This window comes from Anas platyrhynchos, chromosome 4 (genome assembly GCF_047663525.1).
Source record: "Anas platyrhynchos isolate ZD024472 breed Pekin duck chromosome 4, IASCAAS_PekinDuck_T2T, whole genome shotgun sequence".
In the NCBI taxonomy this organism is placed as follows: domain Eukaryota; kingdom Metazoa; phylum Chordata; class Aves; order Anseriformes; family Anatidae; genus Anas; species Anas platyrhynchos.
Window position 1 is genome coordinate 64,248,771 of NC_092590.1, and position 15,141 is coordinate 64,263,911.

At 42.7% G+C, this 15,141-nt stretch overlaps 1 protein-coding gene across 1 annotated transcript in view; it reads right to left on the bottom strand.

The window, feature by feature from the left end:
* Nucleotides 1-6,516: 6,516 nt before the first annotated feature.
* The window catches only part of BST1 (bone marrow stromal cell antigen 1), a 54,041-nt gene continuing 45,416 nt past the window's right edge, over nt 6,517-15,141 (bottom strand). The window contains exons 13-17 of the mRNA XM_038178314.2: nt 14,932-15,014; nt 13,101-13,177; nt 12,314-12,406; nt 9,923-10,009; nt 6,517-7,984 (exon numbers count right to left, since the gene is read on the bottom strand). Coding sequence (XP_038034242.2) covers nt 7,903-7,984; nt 9,923-10,009; nt 12,314-12,406; nt 13,101-13,177; nt 14,932-15,014 — 422 coding nt within the window. The 3' untranslated portion in view covers nt 6,517-7,902. The remainder of the gene's footprint in view (nt 7,985-9,922; nt 10,010-12,313; nt 12,407-13,100; nt 13,178-14,931; nt 15,015-15,141) is intronic.

Consider the following 15,141-nt stretch of genomic DNA (forward strand, 5'->3'; position numbering starts at 1 on the left):
CTGATGCCCTCCTCCTCTGAGTACTCTTCCACTGCCAGAACTGCTCCTTGGAATGGTGTCCAACATGAATCCTAGAATGCCACGGACCACTGTCACTACATGCAGAGTGCCACTCCATCCACGCATGTGGGAGCTGTGCTGCTTCCTGTTTGGTCAGGAACAACCTGATGCACCAGTACATACTGAAGGCCACCCAGCTGGAAAACAGCTTGGCAGAAAAGGACCTTAGGTTCCTGGTGGACATCACATTGAACTAATGTTCCCTTGCCGCAAAGAAAGCTAGTTGTATCCCGGGTTGCATTAGGCCAAGCATTGCCAGCAGGTTGAGGGAGGTGATCCTGCTCCTCTACTCAGCACTGGTGAGGCCTCACCTGGAGTGCTGGGTCCAGTTCTGGGCTCCCAGAACAAGAGGGACATGGAGCTGCTGGAGAAAGCACAATGAATTGCCATGAAGATGGTGATGGGGCTGGAGCACTTCTCCTATGAGGAAAGGCTGAGAGAGCTGGGGCTATTCAGCATGGAGAAGATGAGGCTCAGGGGGATCTCATTAAAGTCATTAAATACCTGCAGGGAGGGTGCAAAGAAGATGGAGTCAGGCTCTTTTCAGTTGTGCCCAGTTCCAGGACAAGAGGCAATGGGCACAAACTGGAACACAAGAGGTTTCTCCTGAACACCAGGCAGCACTCCTGTGCTGTGCAGGTGATAGAGCCCCAGCACAGGTTGCCCAGAGGCTGTAGGGTCTCCTCCTTGGAGATCTTCAAAAGCCCCCTGGATGTGGTTCTGGGCTGCCTGCTCTGGGGGCCCTGCTGGAGCAGGGGTTGGATGCCCAGAGGTCCCTTCCCTCCTGAGCCATTCTGTGAGTCTGTGAAAGGCTGGGTTCTGTCCCAGTAATCATTATCTGAAATATTCCTGTCAATACTAAAAGGAGTTTTAACTGAATTCAAGTAATGATGGTAACAAGATTCTTACCTCTGGCTACAAATATTCTGCAATGGACTCTACTCTGGATGTATTTACCACTAAGTGCCTAGGAATTCACAGGACAGCCCAGGCATTTTCTACTTTCACTGTCATTGGTATTTAGTACAACTCACACACTGCTGAAAATAGTACTGGAGGAGATATATAAATAATTTCCTACCCATTTTTAATTTACTACATCAAGCTTTATCATGCCAAGACTCAGCCAAAGTAACCTTGCCTGAGCTAATTGAACATAATGTCAGTGAACAGAGTGGCAATTTTAGAAATGCAGAATAGAATATTTCTGCTGGGGAGCTGTATAATTTTTGACATTTAAATTAGAAAGCAATTACTTTTGCACTGACGTAATTTGTCGTGCTGTACATTCCCAGATCAAAATCAGTCATCTTCCAATAAATTATTGCTATTTCATTTACTTTCAAATAATATTGTGAGACTGTGAGCACAAGCAATGCAAAGCAAAAAGACAGCAGATATTAAGTGATTTTGCTCATCTTCTTTGAAGTGTTGATTATCTTTTTTTTTGCTTCAGTGTTCAGTTATATTCCACAGCCCATGTGCTTGTGCCTTCCATCTCATTTATGTATGAGTATTTCTGTTTTCCTGGGGGACTGAGTAGAAACTAGACATAAACAGGAAAGGAGAATAGAATTATGGTCATATGGCACATGTGTGGCATTGGGGCAGGGTTGAGGAGTTAAAGAGGACTCTATAGCATCAGCAGGTCTACAACAAGGTTTCCTTGGCTTTGTGTGCTTCAGTTTAGTACTTACAGTAGGAGACATCTCAGACATTGTTAAGGATGTCTTTAACTTGCCAGGATTGTTGTTATTCTCTTGGTATACTGAGATAGTGATATGTTGATGCTGGTGAGGTCTTTTTGGTTTTCAGAAAAGCTAATGAATACCTTTTGACACACATAATCTGTATTGCAAATATATTGCTGTGTAGAAATGCTCTTTCTTAAAAAGTTTGGAGTGATAAAATGACTGGATTAGAAAAGCAAAATCAACTTGCTTTAGTTCTGTTAAGCTAGAATGTTTGGACTAGTAATTAACCAAGGTAGTACGGTAAGAATGCATTTTGGTATGAGATTGAAAAAAGTCTTGTCTACCCTAATGTGTTAACTGATGTTGTGTCATGAAAGAATGTGTAAAACAGATGAAATCAAAGGTACACTTGAAAGAGAGGCTGCCTTTCCTGTAGTCTTTCCTGAGTATTTTGACCACAGAGTCCCCCCACTTCTGCTGGGGCATATTAGAGTAACAACTGATTTTGTTTTCAGTAGTAAAGAATCTGCCTCTCAACTTTGCTCCAATCAACCTGTGACTTTCTGTCATCATTTTGCTATGACTCATTAGCAATAAACCCAGCAAAAGGAAGGACTGAATTTCAATCTAGCTATGTCAATCCAGCCCAATAATCAGCATGCCACAGGGGATATAAGATGATGCCTTTTTGCACTGCGAGAAGAGTAACAAAGAACGTGAGAGGGTGAAGTAAAAAGTCACTAATTCTAACAAACACATTGTGTTTAAAAAGTTTGATCTCTTTAATTCACCAGAAAAGAGTGAGAAGTGTCTGGATGGAGAATTCCTTTCACCAGGAGAAGCTACCAGTCCCCAGAACACTAATTCCCCAGAATCTTCAGCACAGGATATAAAAAGAAGTTGCTGGAACATGAATATTGGCAAAGTTTAGATTAATTTTCAATAATGAGGCTGAGTAACATGCTACCACGGGAAGAGTGGGTACTTCATTGACTGGCGTTATAAGTGAGCATGAGGCTACTGGCCTTCCTGGAAATGGTTGCATCAGCCTAGTGCGCAATTCTGGGACAGAACAGAGGCACAATAAGATGAAAGTAAAAAGCTGTAGCATTTGTAAGATCAGCTGAGAGACTAGGATGACCCTCGTGACTGTAAAATTTAAAAATATGATCTCATCATTCGTCCCATTCAAGCAGGAAATCTCAAATCTGGAGGTTAAATTGTTTGCCCCATGCCAAACAGCAATTCCCTAATAGGCGTAGAAATGAATCACTACCTGCACGGTGCATTCGATACAGCTCAGAGAAAAAGGCAATTTATTAATGAAAAAAGGATCGTCAGTCCCAGAACTTGGTTAAACTTATCAAGACATTTGTTATTCTTTTATTTCTTCATGTATGAAATGTCTGTTACTACTCATGAAAATTATGAGCCTCTGACAAGAAATTGTGGAAACTGGCACTGTTTTCCTGGTTCCTGTTTTTAGCAATATTTTAGTGCAAGAACTGTTACCCATATTGATGTTTTGTTTATTTCTGTAGTCTGTGTTTGCCTAAACCACTTCTCAGTCTTTTCACAGTTTGCCTGCCATAAACGAAGTACACAGCCACACACTGATGTTACTGAACGTCTTCCTCAGGGGAAGCCAGGCTGATCCTTCTGGTCACCTGCCTTTGCATGCAGCACATTGTAGCACAAAAATATGGCTCTATACAAAGCATCATGATGAATAAATATATTAACTATCCCAGTAACTGTTAGCCAATTATACATCCCCTTTGTGCCTGACCCACAGTGTGATTTTGCTGATAGACAGGAGACCTTTAGCTCTAATTCCTAGGGCCTCAGCGGCAGAAGTCCCAGGTCTGGTTGCAGCACGGTACCATTGCTTTGGTTAGCATTTCAAGAAGAGTAGGAATGGAAAAAAGCTGTTCTCTGGAGTCTCCTGGTGCTGCGAGAGCTATTAGTGTAGCTCTCCTACCATGTATTTTCTGTGGTTTTGCTCCTGTCATACAGACTCACTATTGTTTTTACCTTGTCACCCATCTTTGTGTTCTACATGCAAAGTGATTTTGTTGGGTTAGCCAGTGCCTCACTGCTTTCAAACTACTTAATAGGAAAGATCAGTCCGTTAGCACATTTAGTTGCCATCTTAAGCCTGTGATATTGTTATTAAGAGAGTTTCTGAGATGCAGCCTCTTCTCATTATCTTCCTGGCAGGCTTTCCCTACTGAAGGCTGATCTCACTTTTCTGCTCCTGCTACGGGACTCTTTTAAGTAAGAAAATGCTTGAGGGTTACTCTTTTGAGTATCAGGGAGTCTTCTCAGGCACATGCATGAAGGGCAGCCCAGATCACTGGTGGTGAAGGTTCTGCCTCTGGCTGATAGTCCCTGCAGTGCTGCAGCTATGCCCAGAGTCCCATCAAAACCAGTCCCTTATTGCCAGTGTCTATGGGAACCCAGATCTACTGCACTATACACTGCCAACACACACATAAAATCAAAAACCCCTCTTCAAAGACTATAGATTAAGAATTTTGGACTCCAAAAAAGCAGGATAATAGCTTAAGAAAAAAAAAAAAAAAGGCTTTGGGGCTTTGAGGGTAATATTGATTACCTTTCACATGTTTAAACCTTTGTTTCCAGGTTTTAGCTTTTCCTCTAGACCTGTAACGTTTGTTGTAAGGGAAAGGCAGCTTAATTTCACTTATGTCCCTATATGTGGGTCTTGGAGAGAGCCGGTGGCCCTGTAGGGTGACTGTGTGGAGACTGAGACCCAAGTGAAGGGTGGGGGAGCTACCTGGGGTCAGCCAAGAAGAAACACGAGAGGTAAGGACCCAAGAGGAATTCAGGCTATTTGCATTTGCTCCTATTGAGCCTTCTGACCCTATGAGAGGCCAAAATGTTTTAAATCAAACACCATGATTCATGGTAAACACCCATGGCCAAGCAATGACTGGCGAAGAGAACAGATCTTCCTGTGTTTCATTAGCTTCCTAATCTCAAAAATAAGTGCAGGAATAGCAGGCTCTAGTCAGGTTAAGTACATCAAAAGCTGAGGGAGCACGAGTACAGGGGTAATGGGGTCACAGAAGTAGCTGTCATGGCACTGTGGGGTTCTGGGAGGGCGCAGTGCCGATACCACCTTATCACACAATGACTTGGGTGCCTCTTGGGTTTCCGAGCAGTGCTCTTGGCAGTGTTTGCTGTGGGCCTGGGGCACCATCTAGCCCATTTATCTTGAACAAGTTGTGACAGAGGTTCACTTCATCAGGTTGAAAGCATTTTTTTCAAAATTGGACATGTTTCAAACTAGATTAGGAAACATTTCTTCCATGTTGTGGAAAAGAATGCATGCTTGATTTTTCCTTTTATTTAGGTGTCTGTGAATTTGGGCCTCTGTATTAGTTTGGGAGTGTTTTGGTTTACATGTTTTCAGCGGAGCAATTGGTTTTGGAATGATACTTGCCTGGCAGGGCATGTCTGCAGGGCATGCCAGCCATGTGAGAGTGGATAAAAGAAACCCTTCTCCCTTCATGAGTGCAAGTGCGCCACTGGGGTTCTGCCCCCTCCACCTGCGAATCCACAACATTTGCAGCTCCTTTTGGCAGCAGAATAACCAATCCAAACGAAACCAGGTCATCATCAGGTCAGTTATTCTCCTAATGGTAACTGTGGTTTATTGCCAGGTTTCCCTGTGAAAGTGTGGCATTTTGCACGCTTTGCAATGTGCACTGCCTTTTTCAAAAGCACAGATTTGCTTTTTAACGTTTTATTATGCAATCCCTGATAAGAACAGTAACCTTTCTCCACTAACATGGCTGAGAACAGCATATATGTATATGGATATCTTTGTTCAAGATAACAACGTGATGTTTCACTTTCCACTGCCTACAAATTAAATAACTTCTCTGTACATGATGGAGGAGGGAGCAAGGGGAGCCTGGGGAGGATATGTCCTGAGGGCTTTCTCTGCTTTCCTATGCAGAGTTTCGTATTTTAAGTGAATTTCTGAGTTATTTTTCCTGTGCATTTCTGGCTGCTGGGAGACATTTAGCTGGTAGTCATGGGGTTATGTTTACTCTATCTGAGCATATGTCTAACAGGTCTGTGCTGCAGACAGTTCAATGAAACTTGATCAAACCAAGACAAACCCAAGTTATTTGTTAATCATCTCCCCTTGCAGCACACCATGCTTGTCTCCTGGCTTGACATGTATCTCCTGTTCCTTGGTCACACCCAGATAGGAACAAACTGCTTTCAGATAGCCAGAGGCACGGGAGGGCCTCCCTCTCAACTCAGATCATCCCCAAGTGAGAGGCAATCACCGGAGGCTGTGCTGTCCCCATGCCTCATCCTCGTCCCTTGCCCCTCTGGTCCCATCCCCACTCCCCACTGATAGGCATAAAACACCTTCTAACAGTAAATATTGCTGCAAGTTTCCATACATCCTCAATTCAGGCTAAGCCCCCACACCACCCCCATGGAGATGACAGGGCCATACTCCTTCATTAATGCCTGGAGGCAGGTTCAAAAAAAAAAGGTAAAAAGTAAGAAGTTTGGGAAGGAAGAAGAACAGAATGAAAGATAAATTCTCTTGGGTTTGCTTAGTTCTTACTCTCACAGTTAAACATTCTGCAGAAATCCTTGTAAAATTATTCCATTTACTCTTGACTTTCAATTCATGCAAAAATCACCCTCTCTTTTAGGAAGCAGCTTACTTTCATGTCCAGTCTGAGGTTAACTAGAATGTGAAACTGAGTTAACAGCATTTGCCATTAGCGGTTTTATTAGAGATCTTGATTTGACAGTCAATGTTTTATAGTACATCAGAAAAAGTACAAAAGTGAGCTTGAAGACAGACTCTTGACTTATAGTCAATAATAGCCTATTTACAAGTATTAATGTATGTCTGAGTCAATGCATCTAAGCAGTTACATTGCAGAGTGCAAATAAAAATCATTTCAATTCATGTAAACATTATGGGCAAGGGCTTGGGTATGGTCAAGCTATGCCCAGTGCGGGCTCCTGTATTATAGAGCAAAGGTTTACCTAGAGGTGCTCCAAGTTATACTAGCTTGTGTGGTCACTAAAATACACGGCATCACAACCTCCTGCTTGTGAGTCACACACTGCAAGGCCTCACCTTTCACCTCAGCACCTGAGGTCAGGAGAGACTCCTTACTGCGGCAGCCTCTGGATGTTTGTGTCTATCCCAGTGGATGGCCAAGCTCTGGCCTGAGGGGCCCTTTATGAAAGCTGGGAGGCTCACACTTACTACTATATTAAGAAAAGAATGCAACCTGAACCACAACTATGCTTCCAGTAGGGTTTCAATGGGAATGCCTGAGTCAGTCTTGCTATTTTCTCTCCCCAGCTACCCACCAGATGTGTTCTTACAGATGCTGGCAATGCTCTGAGCAGCTTCTGGTCTCTTCTTGGCTCAGCTCTGCTGTTTCCCCACCAGCCACTTAGTGTGGTGCCCATTAGAAGGTAAGAATTGCTTTATCTCTTCCGTCATCTGCTTTGCATGATCAGAGGTGCCACAGTCCCTGGGAGGAAGGATCAGAGCCCTGCCTGGCTCTGCCTGGCTCCAGGGCATTGCCCAATAAATGAAACCTCCAACCTCCAGATGCAGCTACAGGAGAAATCCCAGGCCTCCCTTATTGATTCCCCTGACCTGTACAAATCATTGGTGTCTATAACGTGTGCCACTGGGCAATATTCCCTGCTGGGGGATATTCCATGTGCTCCTGCCATTTCCCTTCCAGCCTTTCTGAGGCAGCACACTGATCACAGCAAGTTGTGTCTCCACTGGAAACGCCCCAGGGAGCCCTGCCCTGGTGCTCTGTGCACAATGGGAGCTGCACAAGAGGGAAGAAAACAAAACAAAGCTTCAGCCCTCAACCATCGAACAAGTCCCTGGCCCTCCTGAAACAGTACATTTGTTTGCTCATGTGTGTACAGGAATCACACGTAAGGTACCACCTCCTGCTACTTGGCTGTTAGTATCACAGCAAGGACTGCTGGTTATTGGCTCTGTACACCATAGCACTATTTGTCCCTCTAAGCTATGTAGCCACGTCTTTTCCAGTTTTACACACAGATGATAATAATAAAAAAATCAAAAAGTGTGGAGCACCCTGTTTCACGAAGTTTCCATGCTGCTGGGGCAAAGCCTGCAGTCCTCGTGGTCAGGATTACGTACACACTGAAGGAGCTGGACTGGCCTGGGATAAAACATAAAAATAAATATGTAGTCACCACATGCAAGTAGAACAGAGAAATTCCACAGGTACTATATGCAACATGAAAGTCAAAGTGCATGTTACCTCTGTGTGTTATCAAGTAGATTCCTTAAGGTAACTTGTTTTAGACACTGCTGCAGAAAGGTAACTTTGTTTATAGGCATCGAGACAAGAGAAAGTGCCTATGAGGTGTAGTGAACTCACTGCATGCTAGCAATGCTCTCATAGAAAAAATATATGAAAGAGAAGATATCTTTCACTGGCTACAGAGTTGCTGCCATGCTGGAAGTTCATCATCCTGCTTACCCTGCGGTAGCCCCTGCTGATACCATGTACAGCTGTTGCTAAAAATATTATTTAGGATTAGATGTTTTGTTACAAGTACATTCAGTGACCCAGGTTTTTGGGTTACTTGTGGAAAACACCGCTGACACCGACAAAAACAAGAGGTAATTATCAGCATCAATTTCTATGTGGCACGAAATACCAGATGCTGAGCTGATACAAATGCACACAGTTCTGCCTGCAGAGATTTCAGAGGAATTATGCTAACTTGTCCTGTCCATCCTGAAGAGTTTTACTGCACATGTAAATTGCTTATTTTATTATTGCTCTCTATGCGAAATAATAATTTAAAAATTGTCCATGTTGCTCTACATAGTTGTTTATGCATCTGTTAGTTACGTGCTGCCTAAAAGCTCTACTTCTTATTCTATCTTCAGAAGCAAGTTGTGAGTCTCAGCAACATACTCTTCGTAAAGTGCTGAAGGTTTCTTTGTGTGCTGCGCCATGGGGGATCTAAATTACTACATATTTCTTCTTTCTCCCTGGTCCCTTAGCTTCTTTGAACTTACGCTGAGATAGTTTGCATTTGCTTGCAAGTCCTGGAAGTATTGGTTAAAGACTGCAGTTACCCAAAGAGAAAGCAAGTCCATGAGCATCATGATTTCGCAGAAGTACGCACTACACCAGTGTTAGTTTTTTCACGATGTGCAAGAACCCATTAACCAGGTTCGGCAGTACCTAAGCAGGGATCTATCACTGCCTTCAAGAGAAAAATCCTAGCACCATGTAAGGTATTTACAGGGCAAATGTCTCTTCCACAGACAAACTTTCCCTTATTTAAAACCAATGTCATGAACTCACTTATTTATAGAAATGTTTGTTTACTTTGGAAGGGTTCTTATCGAAGTATGACTTTTTCATTCTGAAAAGCTGTTCTTAGCAGATAAGATAAGATTATAGAGCTTTATGAGTAAAACTGAACCCTGGCTGCTTTTTTAATGTCACTAAAGAACATTCTTCCTCTGTGTGAAGGTCTCTGAACTGACACAAAAGGATAAAGGTCCTCAGGCTTTTGTAACTCCTCAGCAGGCAGGGATTTCAGTCAAGTCAGAACTTGGGCTGTTCTGCTTCCTGGAATCTCTTGACAGTGGGGAATCATACTAATTAATAATACTTATCATGTCCTGTGTCTCTCTCCCTGACAAAGTATCTGGATGGAAAGGAAGCTCCGACTATAGCAAAGGAAGTAAGGAAGGACCATCCTTGACACAGTGTGTTATCTGCATGCAGCCAGGAGGAAAGCTGCCTGCTTGGTTTTGATTATCCTACGTAAAAGCCTGGTCAGATGACGATCTGTTGAAGGAGGCTGGATTGCTTCTTCCTGAAGGCAGCTGAGCGTGCCCAACAGCAGTGACCTTCTGGAGTGCAGGGCAGAGAGCAAGCTCCAGCTGCAGCCAACAGGAGCTTTGCAGCACAAGTCGAAGGCCCTGAGAAGCACACAGCACACTGAAGAGGTGTGCTGGAAGCAAGAGGGGAGTCTGTTCTAGTTTGCTGTAAACCAGGAAACTGGTATCAAGCAGAGACAGAGACACAGTATTAGTTTTATGTTAGTAAGCAGACACCAATGAGAATTACCTGTAATTGTCTTCACAGGTGATCGTGAAGTTTCTCTCTTCTAAGATGTGTTTTAACCTCTGTATGGAATGACCTGAGCATGACTCACTGGAGAGAAAAGTCTTTGTTACTTGTGTTCCTCAAGTGTGCAAGAAGCCCAGCTGAATTCAGTGCTACATCACTTTATTTCAGATAAGATTCTTAAAAAGCAGATATTAATCTGATTTGCTAATGTGCTGTGAAGCCCATATTGGTGTGTGGTGCTTTGACTGCCATTGGGCATTTGCCTGTAGGAACTATTTGACGTTCAGTTGCTTAACTTATACAAAAAGTTTTTTTCAGGAAGCTATCTATCTATGGGAAGTAATTCAGAACCATTCACAAGTTCAGTGTACTCTGGAACTGCTCCAGAGGTGCTGGTGACCTCCATCCACAGGAACGTGCCATAAGGCTCATTCAAATCTGTGGAAGGAGAAAGGGATCGAGTCCTCTGTGCAATAGAGACAAAGCCAATCACAAAATCCAGAAGCTATTTCCCGAGTAGGACATAAGATCAGTGGAAACAGACAAAAAACGTGGGAGGAAGCAGGATATGGTCTCCTGTTTGTTTGGCTAAGTGTGCTGGATACTGCTACTCCATTTAGATAAGAGTCTGTTTCAACTCCTTTTCCATTTGTAGGAACCCCAATTTGGTTATTTCTGTTCTGCCCAGCTAATGGTGTTTCGTGAAGCTTCTAGCAATGTCATACCTTGGAGATCTTTATCTTAATTTGCTTGCAATAGCCCTAGGGGCCCTCAAGTTGCAGGGAGAGGATTGCCAAATGTCAGAGATAGACAGAGCTACTGCAAAAGCCTTGTTAACCCTGGGCAAAAAATCATCTCTTGGTCCAGAGTATGGGACACAAACATATTAGGACAATAATACAATACTGGGACAAATCAAGGACTGTTCCTAACACATGGCATCAGCGGAAAGCAGAGCCAGCTTTTCCTTGTTCACAAGACTTAGCATATCTTATCAGTGATTCAACACGAGATACAATCTGAAGATAAGAGGAATAAAATATTCTTGGAGTTACCCTTCCTCTTCCTTGGAAGTAAGTTGACAATAAAGAAACTGTTGTGAACTTGGCACAGGAGGAGGATGTGTCAGGAGGGCTGGCAGGGCACCAGCTTGTTGAAGCTGTTGAGAAGCAGGAATGTGATAGCTTTGCTGATGCTGGGAAATCATGGCAAAAAGGATCAAGTGCCATGTACAGGGGAACTCATGCACAGATTACATATACTTTTCTTCAGCAAAACTCTGTGCAGGGGGTCATCAGAATGGGACACCAGAATATGTCTGGCATGCTGAGCACATGGTAGACGCGTGCCTGTGACAGACACATCAGGTTGTTTGGCAGAGGAACACTCCTGGTGTCAGTGCTTATATTAGGGGAGGGCTTGCAATGCTGGAGCTGGCACTGTCTGGGAGTGGGACTGCCTGAGCATGGGGCTCTGTGGGGTCCATACTCATTCCTGAGACCACCACAGGCTCCTTCCTGAAAACATTTTCTCAAAACTGGTGCCTCTGGCATGTGGGGTTAACAGGAGAAACCATAGCAGCGCATTAGATCCATGTGAACCACAGAACCATGAAGACATTCAAAGGCACTGAACCTCATGCTCAGTGCTTGAAATGTGACAGCTCTGCAAGGAATCTGAACAGGATGAAAAAGGTCACTCAGAAAGGCTCAGCTGTGATTTGATGTCATCGTTCTGGTATCAGTAATTCGATGATAAGTGTTTCAACTACAGATTTATTATTAAAAATGACAATCACAGAATCATTTAGGTTGGAGGGGATGACTTGAGATCATCTAGTGCAACCACTGTCAGCTAGAACAAGTTGCCCAGGACCCAGCTGGGTTTTGAGTATGTCCACAGACGGAGACTCTGTAACCTCTCTGGGTAACCTGTTCCAGTGTTTGAAATTACTTTGTCAAAATGGCTCTGGTCACCTGATCAGCATATTTATACTATTACTGTGGGGGAAAAAAAAAAAGTAGAAAAAAAAAAAAGGTATCTTCCAGCTGTTCACCCTTGTAAATTTAACCTGCTCCATGCCTTAAGTGCTGCACCTATAATAACGGTCTGTAGAGCTCAGTGGATTTGGAGTAATATGGAGTTATGGAATTTAAATGTCATGGAACTGTTTTAAAGCAAGAAGAATATAATTGTATCTTAGATGTAAGCGACCAGCTGTAACTATGAAAATACAAAATAAAATAACACTAAAAGTTTTATTCTTTCCTGTAAAGCAAGCAGCTAGGAGACTGAATGCAAAGCAGTTTTTCTGAGCAGGTTTAAGACAGTGTCACTGTTAGACAGACAGTCACTCACCCTTAGTCGTTTTGTATTAGAGTGGTTTACCTTTGGGGTCCACCGATGTCATGCATAAGCCAAATCTGTATTTCAGAGACTTTATCTGGATTTAAGTTAAAGACCTCAATACTTCCAAAAATGCTGTAAGAATGGGACATGAAACATTCTTAGTTAGCTAAGTAAGAAGTTCAGAGTATGTTCCCCAACTACCACCACTTAGTGCTGCTGTCATCCCCAGTGAAAGAATGTTGTATTTTTACTGGATTTTCATAAACTATTTAATTACTTTGTTTTCCCCATTTTCTCCCCATTTTTATTTCTTTCACGAGATCTTCTGAAACTGTCTGTAGACAGAAACAAGCTAAAGTTTTTTCGTCTTCAGTGTCTTTTCTCCTGTTAGTTTTATTGGCTACAGGTTTGGTTTGGTGCAAGGAAAATCAATGTGGCTGTTGTCCTGACCAGCATAGCCTTCATCTTTCTATATTATTCAAGACTACCCTTCCTTCAGCTAACACGAGGAAGCAGTATGAAGAGGAAAAACCCAGTCAGATCATAAGCAGCTAGAAGTGTGTCACTTCTATGAGTGTACAAACCCAGATTAAGTGTAATAAAGCTTCTTTGTGCAATAAGATCATACTGGAGATCTGACCCATATACCCTCAGAAGGATTTTGGTTAGAGACATTGTATAGAAGGAGTTAAGTGAATAAGCTCTACAACCAATGGCTTAGATCCCTATATAAATTCACCAAAATCCCACCTGCACTAGGACTTACTAACAAAGATCTGCTGACCAGCACGCACGCCCAAGAGAAATGTGGATGCCGAGTAACTACCTGCTGCTTCTGAAAGCTCCGGCTTCTATCGATCCATTAAGCATCACCTGAACCACACCACATGCTGCTTCTGCAAACTAAACAGAACAAATGGATATTACAATCTGGCATTGCAGGCAGTGCCACATCAAAATTCTTAGCTAGTAGAGAGTAGTGTAACTTCTTCAATGTCATCAGAATGAACTGACACGAGTAGAGGATCTGGCCAAGGTTCTTACAGATGTCCATGCAAACACAAGCCTCTAAACACTACGGCAATACTGCCATAAAGCTGCATTAACCAGGCATAAATTGGCAATCCGAGCTTGCATGGGACGGTATAACAACTTTGCTGCCACGATTTTCAGTTTTTAAGGAGGGATGCAGCTTTCCAGACCACCGGCAGCTGCAGCTGTCTGACGGGGCTGCTTGTTCCCTCAGCAATGTGCAGAAAGCCTCAGGCTGCCTTAACTCAAGCATTGAGGACGAGCCAGAACAGAGCAACCACAAGTTTAAGGACATGCAAAGCATGAAGTACTTGTTGCTTTGTGACTCACGCTCTGTGTGCTTTTGCGGCTTGGGATTTTTCCCTACAGTGGTTTTAGTAAAGCTCATCACCAAGTTTTGTTTGATTTTTAAATTACTGGATCATCTAATCACTGTTCTTTCATTCTTTAAAACTTGTGTCCAAATATTTTAAGACTATTAGGTTACAACATAAAGAACCCACAGTACTCCAGATACATAATCCATTGGTGGAATAAATTAATTTTTAAAAGCTTAATATAGAATGACTGTTCTTATCAAATCCTCCAATTCTTCTTACTTATAAACAATGTGGCTCAAGCCCAGCTCTCAAGAGTTACAGAAAAGTTTAATTATGTGTACCTTTCCAATGTAATAAGTATGAGTTTCAGTAGATCTTAAATTTATTTAGAGTAGAAAGCTTGTAGTTGAGCAAGCCTGACTCTGTATGGTGGTTTTTCCCTCCCAGACTCTGGAACTGTACATCAAAACTGTTTTGAGCTCGGAAAATTTAAGTACACTAGTTTACCTAGAAAACAATATTTTACAGTGAGTAGACTTTTTCTTATGTACATGAGAGCTGAAGAATACATTGAGCTTGTTCTGCACCTGGAAAGTCAGCTATTAATAGTCATATCAAGGCTAAAATCTTCTGAGACATGTAAAATTAAACTGATCCAGGAGAATATTCTTTTTTTCTGGCAGGTGTGAAATGAGCACTCTGTAAAGTGCTGATTCAACAAAGCCAGGAAAACTGCTTAACTCAGACTAGCAAGGGCTCATGCATGTGACTGGAGCTGGCACGTGCATACGGATGGGCACAGTACAGGAACCTTGGACGGTAACACTGTGGGAAGATGTCCTCTTCAGGCTTATGCTGGGAAAGTGCAAGGGGACTCTTGGTCACTTGGCAAACTCCTGTGCCAATCTGGGAGCTGCTCTCAACACTACCAAGCTCTAAGATATTGTATTTTAGCAGTTTGGGCCCTGTGATTTAATTGAGAGGGTTAGCATTATTACCGTAAGTCTTACTTGTAAAGCTCCAGCTGTCTGCCACGCATTGTTCCAGACACTGGCATACAGCCTCTGTCCACAATAAGAATGCCCAAGCTCTGATGACAACTTTGGTCCAACTTATATAAAATATGGGACTTTGGAAATACAGATTTCCAAACCTACACTTTCTGGCACCTAATGCTAAATTCCCTTTGAACTTTTAGTATTCCACTTTTTTAAGTCCAATCTGCAAACTCAGATTTTTCACAGTGCCAGCAAGTTAGTGCCTTTCAACATCCTCAGGCTAGGGGAGGTTTATTCTAGATCTTACCCTCTTGGAAGCTGTTTTCCAGAATACAGAGCCAGGGTTGCTCTCACATTCACTCCGTTTTGGACAAGATTCGTAGTTGATTCCTGAGAAAAAGTACAATTATTTATAGAATAGCTAAGACTAGAGTGAGTATTGTTATGACATTAATACAGCTTTGAAAGACTTACCCCCAGTCAAAGCAAGATGGCTACATGAGGAAATGGCTCTAGA